Below are 8,470 nucleotides of genomic sequence, written 5' to 3'. Positions count from 1 at the left end.
TCATGCGAATTTGTTAAACCTTTCGGCTCAGTTTGGAAGTACAAATAGAAATATGTATAGTTCAAATACATGTAAAATAATACAAAATACAAGGTTTTGCACTGTACAAATTTGTATTTGTATTCCTTCCAAACTCAGACAAACTGCAATTGCACTCCGTCCTTTCATTTGTTAGTTTGGAACCTTCAATTAAGTCGCATAAATGTAATGCCGAAGCCAAATACGGGCTCCAAGTAATACTCGTGCAGTTATGAGAACCCTTATTAGACATGGTGTAATCAGGCATTTAGCCATCCTATAAGGCTATAACGTGAGAGCCCCCATCACCTACAACATAATCAATCATTACTGTATAAAGGATTCGGCCAGCCCCATGGGCCATGGCAATACATTACCACATTTAAATCTTAGGATAAGATCCGGTTGATTTTGTAGACAGCATTATCTAGGGAAGACCCATCACCCACCAATCAATGTTTAGTTGGTAATATACATTTAATAGAAGAATATATTAATATTATATAAGAAGGCTCATCCAACCGGGTAGTGAATGGAGATGTGAAAGCCTTCCCTGTGAAAAATAGAGGAAACAGAGGCCAAAGTAAACACATACACTTAAAAAAGCATTTCGACACAAGAATTTTAAATCACCTTCATAAATATAATTAGACAAACCCATAAGCCATGCATTCACATTAGCCCAGTAAAAAAATGGGGGACGGTCTGGGCTTGCAGTGGGCTAATGGGTGCGCTTTGAATTAGGAATGGCCACTCATCTTTTCAAGCAATACCAGATTCAGCTTCAGTCAAGAGGGCATCCCTCTCAGCCAACAAGTAGTCACAGAGCTCCAAGAGCTGATCTGCAAGAGGAGGAATACCAGGATTGCGCCCATCATTGTACAAATGAGCATTGTACCTTATTTGGCACACATCATGCCTGAAGTCATCCCTATTCTTGTACTCCATCCTCCTCACCTTCTCCCTAATTGTGGAGAGATCCATTGGATTTTTTATGATGTCAAGGTAGTCAGGAGCTTCTTTCTTGGATACTGGTTTTAGGAACAGGTAGGATACATCAATTTGATCTTTAAGGGCATCTACAATGCTCTCCAAGATGTTTGCCAACCCAACCTGTGTGCAAGCACAACTTATCAGATGCATATTGCAAGATATCAGTAATAATAGATGGATTAATGAAAACTGTGTGCAAGCACAACTTTAAGGGCATCTACAATGTTCACATCTTTTCGATGTGAAATCAGGGAAGTTCATGAAAACTGGGGTTCATGACATAAATTGTTGTGAAAAAGGCAAAGAATCATGTTTAAGGTATGGATTCACCATTTACACATTTTCCTATAACTCAGAAAAACTGATGAAAAGGAAAGTTTACCTCCCCTCCTCTACGGCGCTTTGTTTGTGGGGCATATTCTGCAGCATACCTCCCCAACTCGACCACAGGCCGCCTCTTGGCAGAACGGTCCCTCTCTGGCATTCTTCGATCACTTCTACTTGACCTATGCTCCTCTAAATATTCATCCCTTATCTCTGTTTTTTTCTTCTTTTTCTTCTTCTTTGCTTTCTGCCTTTCCTGTTCTTCCATCTCCCTTTGCCTGGCTTCTTCATGTCTTCTAATCTCAGCTAACCTTCGTTCTTCCTGCATCCTCTTTTTTTGCTCATAAAGCCTCCTTGTTTTCTCCTCTCTCAACCTGTCTGCAATTCTCCTCTTTTCCTCTTCCCACAATCTTCTCTCTTCTGCAGCTTTTCTCCTTGCCACCTCTTCAGCCAATTGCTTTCTCTCTTTCTCTCTATGTTTCTCAAAACTTGACAACTCCATCATCTTTTTTGTCTTTCGATGTTCTTCACCCAGTCCAGAGCTAGCTTCCTGTTTGACCAGATCCACATTACCAACTGTCTTTGTCTGCTTAATTATGATTTTCTTGCGAGGTTGATCTCTATCTGCCTCCGTTGGTGGACGTATCACAATAGATGGCTTCAGAGGTTCCACCTGGATATCTTCATTTTTCATCTTGTTGGAAATTTTTATCTTACTGATCTTTGTAGTAGGTTTAGTCCCAGTTTCAGCATCAGAAGTCATAGGTTTCTCAGAACTCTGCATAATCCCAGGTATTGTTTTCTCAGAAGGCTTGTCAACAGGACCATATTTGAGCTTCAGTGAGGGGAGTTTTGCTTTTAATCCCACTTTATTGGCATTTTCCAAGGTTCCTACAGTAGCAACCTTTGACACAGTCTTTTGTTTTAGTTTCTTCACTGCAGCTTTTTGCTGGGGCGGGGCAGAAGGATCAAGAATGGTAGATTTTCCTGATACTTTTTCCAGGCTTGTGTTATCAACCTGTATTTCCAAGTCTTCCCCATACTTCGGGCAGTTCTTGTTGGTCCTCATGTGCCCTGACTGGTACATCGGAGGGTAAACAATCACTATTGTAAGTAAAAACCATTCTTCATTATTTCATGGCAATGCAACATACCTGACCACATGCTCCACATACAAAACTTTCTCTTACTGGTTTGTCTGTATGTTTCTTTTCCTTAATAACCTGGATATAAAATTTACTTGTGAGGAATCTGACCACAGCTTACAAGTGGGAAGAAAAAGAGGGGGTGAGGTGGGGTTAGCGCTATTAACACTAAAAATGTGGGAAACTCATAACTTGAATATTTTCTTAACAGCAAGTTCTACAACATTTATAAAGTATATTTTTGCATGTTCTCGTACATTATTCAAACATCTAAAGGCGCATGCATGTCATGTATTTCACACAGTATATCCAGACAAACTACTTCAACCTGTGACTTGACACTCCTGTTAAACAAATAGCTGTTATATTTTCCTGAATTGATATTCTGCAGACAAAAAGCATTGACAATGAATTTGCCAGAGCAGTTAGCTGAAGACAAAGTGTAGATCCTAAGAAACAATCAAAATTTTGGATGCCAATAGCATCTGTGCTACTTGATATTTTCTCTGCCTGCAACTTTGATGAAACAATGAAATTACTGTTACAAAATACAAACATTAATTTTTTCATCTTTTCATGAAATGTAACATAATTATCAGATTTAAACCTTCCGATATAAAACAGATGGAAGTAATTTAGCACTAAAAATTATGTGCACCAGGATTCAGGAGAAAACATAATTATTGGTGTTTTTGGTGTTGGTTGCATCCCAATTAAATTTGCAAACATATTGAATTAGATTAGTTTCCTTATAATTTAGAATTAACTGACTAAAACGACAAAAACACCAAGATGGGGCTAGCTAGAGAAGGCGAGTCATGAGCTCACCTTAAATCCGTCTCCTGCTACATTAGTTTTCTTTTTCAGTACACCATTCTTCCCATTTCCTTTCTTTGATTTCATCTTTTCAACCTTCATCCAGAAAAATGAAGAAACTTTTTGTTATGTTATTTGATAAAGTGGTTTATCCACCAAAACCAAGTATGGCCTCTTTATAGGGAAAAAAGGCATGTAACAAGTAGGACGCAAACAGAATAGAGAAGCAATTGAGGATAGAGTCCATCAAGGAGGCTGAGTGACTCACTATTACCTCCATTGGCCCACGAATGATGTTCTCCTTGGATATAAATGATCCATCAGATTGGACAGTACGAATTATCTGCTTGGCTCCACTACCTTTTTTGGTTTGATCTGCATTTTCAGAATTAAAACCTAATTGGGATCCCAAACCTCCTTGCCATGTTGCTTTTGTCCTTTTCTTCTTCCTTCGCTCAGCCTCATCATCTGCAGATGATTTTTCATAACTGTTCATCATGGTATTCGAAAGGCCATTTATTCTATAATTTATCTTATCATCAACATTGTAGTTATTCCATTGGTAAAAAACATGTCCATACTGTCTTAAATACTGACTTGGCATTTATACTTTAATTTTTTTCAAAAAAATCTCAATTCTATTTGGCATATATTCATGATTACAAGCAATTTGGCATATAAGTTTCTATTAACATGTGCAAACTTATAGAAATTTCTAAGATGGTTTGGTAATGTGCATAGAAGACCATCAACAGCACCTGTATGAATAAGTGGTTTGTTACAAGTTGAAGGGGCTAGAAGGACAAGGGGTAGACCAAAAAGGACATGGGTAGAAGTAGCCCCTTGTCCTTATAGTAGAAATGTAGAATAAGTGATTTGTAACTGATCACCTTTTCTAATGGGTTCTATAGGTGGTCTTCTATACACGTGACCTAACCATCTATTATTTGTATCCACATGTCCCCAAAATTGCCCGTTCTTCTGTCAAAACAACTAATTGAAGCCTTATTCCACTCCCCACCAAAGGAAAAAAAAGGAATAAAAGAAACTAACAAGGCTTCAATTACACAATCTACTAGCTAATTCAACTATATTACCAAAATAATGGTTCTCTAAATAGTCATAATTACTTTATCTTGAGGGGTTGGAGATGGGAAGAGGTTTAAGTAAAAGTGGAAGAACTGTGTGGAATAAAGTACCGGCAACTGTGTTATGGGTATTGTGCCAACTGGCAAGAGAGGAATGCTAGGATCTTCCAAAAACGCAATTAAGTAGATTCAGTGGTTTAAAAGATAGTGGGAAAGCTACATTCATGGTTAGCATTTCATAGACGATTTAAAGGAAGAAAGTACAGCTCATTTTTTGTTTTGATAATCTTTGTAAACAGGCAGGAAATATCTGTATAGGGATGTCAGTATTGGGGTTTTGTATATATTCCTAATGTACAGCCTCTAGTTGTACATGGTTATTTTGATTAATGAAATTCTATCTTTACCTTTTCTCAAAAAAAAAAAATAATTATTTTATCTTAAAATAAGTTATGTAAAATTAAAAACCAAAGTTATGTATGTATGTATGTATGTATGTATGCATGTATGATGGTAATTGTAGGAAAAAGACAATGCCAAAGCATGTTTTGTTTAATGCAACAGGAGGTTCTCCTGTTTAAGCCTTTTAATATAAAGAGTTGCTTTCCATGCAAATGACATGGCATTACTAAGGTATTCTTTTGGCAGTAGCATTTCCCTGTATCCAATATAAAACGAACATTCTCTTGATATAACAATTCAATATATATACATATAACATGTAATAATAAAACATTACGTATTTTTGTTTCAAATCAAATATTCAGTTAAAACAAAAATGCAAAAACATAGTTATAGAAAAGATCCTCTTAAATAGTATTGTGCAATTCATTATATATATTTGTTTTCTTGTTATTTTCTGCTTATTTGTTAGCTGCATTTTCTTCACAAAATTCAGTGTCACAACCAAAAATGTTCTCATCAATTGGCAAACAAATTTCTAAAGTCATCTTTAGAGAGTGATTAGGAACTGAAATCAACCATACCATCCATGAGCATCCTACACAACTCTGCTGCTTCTGCAGCTTCATCTTCAATTTCCTCCTCTGCCTGAGCCTGCGATGGGCGTCTTCTCATTTTAAGTCCTCTAACACCATCTGCTTTATCATGTTTGGATTCATAATTACTTTCCTCCCCTTCTTCACACTCTTCAGCATCCAGCAAATTTTCAAGGTCACCAGCAAAGGAATCCAGGTCACTATTTGCTTCAGAGTCACTCTCATTTTCATCGCCATCAGCAGCTGAAAGACTCTGAATTTGGCGATCCCAAATCTCCTGGCATTTTTCTCTTGTCTGCTGCTGAAGTTGAAGAAATGACATTCGCTGTCCACGTGCATACTTGCTGATGGTTGTTGGATCAACCTTAACCCCTGATGCAGCCTGCTCACTTGAAAGTTTGCGTATCATAGCTATTCGATGCCACCTTGTTTGTTTTGTAATCTGTTCTTCAGGAACATTAAACTTAAGGAGAACCTAGAAATTTAGAACATCAAGGGGTTAGGGTTAGTGAAGAGAGAAAAAAGGTACATCTCCTTAGAAAATGTAACTGATATGGATATATAGATTTATTATAGATGCCATAACATAATATCATGCACTTCATTGTAAATATTTATTTTATTTATTATTTCTGTTTAACCCCTTCTAAAGGTGTTTTAGCATTTCAAATGAATTAAGAATATATAAATATAATCCAAACAGAGGACAGCCAACAGTTAGACTTCCTCAATGTTTATTCAAGCCATTTTCTCTTGCTTTCCTAGAAGCAGTCTAGATGCACCAATCTAAGAGATCAAAGAGAATTTACTAAAAATTCAAAAGCAGAAAAGCACAATAAAAAGGAGAAAATAAAGATAAAACACTTGGACCAAATCAATCAACCTAGGAAGCTAGTACACACACATGCATAGTGAGCGAAGTGATTTTACCCCATTTCCTATCCACCTATACCAAATGTGTGCTTCATACAACAGAATTTACCACATTTATATTGCAGTGTAAGATGATATAATCAGTCTTGAATTAAAGATCAGTTAATCCAAATCTAATGACTCTTTAACCTACATATGATGGAAATAAACTCAATAAGGTTTCTAAATAGGTCATGAATAACCTAAATGTCTTAGGGTCCATTTGATAATGGGTGAAGTGACTGAACTAAATGACATTGCTTTATCTGTCAATGGACAAGATAATTAATAACCTAAATATGTCTTAGGGTCCAAGTTCAGTTCCATCCATTAAGGAGATCAGAACCTCCATAATAACTTATTCACTAAAAGACAAAGCAATAAGACTTACCAAAAAACAGAAGAAAAAAAAAGCAAAGCAATAAGCTATTCAGTTCAGCTACTTCAGCTGTTACCAAACAACCCGTTACTCTAGTAAGGATTTAAAAACATAAAAAGAACTTGAAAAATATAGGAAACTTATCAAAAAGGTAGTATTTCAATTTCAGAAGAAATATAGCTCAACAATAATCCTGATTTTAGAGAAGAAAATAAAGAAAGGAGAAGAAAGAAGATGTTCAGGAGAAAGATAAAGAAAGAGGAAAAAAGAGAGGAGAGAAGAGTTGAATCATGTCCCTTTCTCTATCCCTCAATCAATTTATATATGTTGAATATTAAAAGATGCAGAATTACATGGGTGCCCCTAGTTAGGCGGCTGACCAAAAGAACAAAAGAAACACCAAGTATTGTGGCCCATAAAGAAGGCCCTCTACAGCTGAAACAAAACTAAGGCTCATTCAGCCCAACATCTCTACACTTCCCCTCAAGCTGAGCAATAATGTCAATCATGCCCAATTTGCTTACACAGTGTTGGAGCTTTGCCTTAGGAACTCCCTTGGTCAAGATATCTACTAATTGTTCCTCTGAAGAAATAGGAAGACATACTTCCCCCGAGGCCACTCTCTCTCATATCAAATGTCTATCTATCTCAATGTGCTTAGTTCTGTCATGCTGATCTGGGTTATGAGCAATGTTAATGACAGCCCCATAGGCCATAGCCCTATACTTTGCCTCAGTTGAAGATCGAGCAACCACAAATTGCTTCTTACTCCTTCAGGAGATGATATTTCTAATTACCATGGTACAATAACCCGATGTGAATCTTCTATCATCTATACTACATGCCTATTCGGCATCTGTATAGGCCTCTAACTTCATATGACCATGCTTGGAAAAGAGTATGCTCTTCTTAGGAGTTCCCTTAAGATAAAATAGCACCCTTTCTGCAATAGCCACATCTGTCTTAGGGGGGGCATGCATAAATTGGCTAATCACAAACAACTTGCTCCATTGATTAGACGGAAATGAACAAAAATAAAAACAAGATACTACTAATCAAAAAACACTAATCCGAAGCCAAACTTGCTTCTCTATAGCCAAAAACTATGGTTTCACAATACCCAACAAAATAGAAGAAAGAGAGAACTTATAACCACTCCTACCAATGACTTTGGAAGCTTCTCCAACCAAAGTTGACCTCCAAATAGGTTAATAAACTCTCCTTTAAGCTCCAAGCTATCTCTAGACCCTTTAATCTAATTTCTCTAGTTAGCTAGGGTTTTCAGGAAAAAAAAAAGAACCTGTCTTGAGCCTCAATCTGAATCTTTAATCTTCTCTAGGAATCTCACCCAACTGGGAAACATCAATTTTTAATTGATTAGTAATTTAATTCTCCACACATTCTGTGTGTCTAAAAAGAGAAAAGCAGGAAGTGGGAGCCTACTCTGATGCCAAGGAGAAATATAATCCAGCAATAATACTGGTTCTAGAGAAGAAAATAAATAAGAAAAAGAAAGAAGATGTTCAGGAGAAAGAGAAAGAACGAGGAAGAAAAGAGAGGAAGGGAGAGCTGAATCGTCCCCCTCCCTTTATCCCTCAATCAATTTATATATGCTGAATATTAAAAGGTGCAGAATTACATGGGTGCCCCTAGTTAGGCAGCTGCTCCAAAGAACATAAAGAAACATCAAGTATTATGGCCCATAAAGAAGAACCACTACAGCTGAAATAAAAACTACTGAATAGATAAACAAAACTAAGCCCATTCAGCCCAACCTCTCTACAATTTCCAATATCA

At 36.7% G+C, this 8,470-nt stretch overlaps 1 protein-coding gene across 5 annotated transcripts in view; it reads right to left on the bottom strand.

Annotated features, from left to right (window-relative positions):
• Positions 1-323: 323 nt before the first annotated feature.
• Positions 324-8,470, bottom strand: part of LOC104586096 (transcription initiation factor TFIID subunit 1) — a 102,350-nt gene continuing 94,203 nt past the window's right edge. For 4 of the 5 annotated variants that reach the window (XM_088896519.1, XM_088896522.1, XM_088896520.1 and 1 more), the window contains 6 exons: positions 5,371-5,857; positions 3,565-3,764; positions 3,309-3,392; positions 2,490-2,558; positions 1,394-2,413; positions 324-1,131 (listed from right to left, as the gene is read on the bottom strand). In XM_088896519.1, coding sequence (XP_088752645.1) covers positions 781-1,131; positions 1,394-2,413; positions 2,490-2,558; positions 3,309-3,392; positions 3,565-3,764; positions 5,371-5,857 — 2,211 coding nt within the window. In that variant the 3' untranslated portion in view covers positions 324-780. The remainder of the gene's footprint in view (positions 1,132-1,393; positions 2,414-2,489; positions 2,559-3,308; positions 3,393-3,564; positions 3,765-5,370; positions 5,858-8,470) is intronic. The other variant, XM_010243221.3, reaches the window with a different exon arrangement.

This window comes from Nelumbo nucifera, chromosome 1, assembly GCF_055504915.1.
Source record: "Nelumbo nucifera cultivar China Antique chromosome 1, China Antique-T2T, whole genome shotgun sequence".
Taxonomy (NCBI): Eukaryota; Viridiplantae; Streptophyta; class Magnoliopsida; order Proteales; family Nelumbonaceae; genus Nelumbo; species Nelumbo nucifera.
The sequence above is the reverse complement of the archived record's forward strand: the minus strand, read 5'-3'. Positions and strand labels throughout refer to the sequence as shown.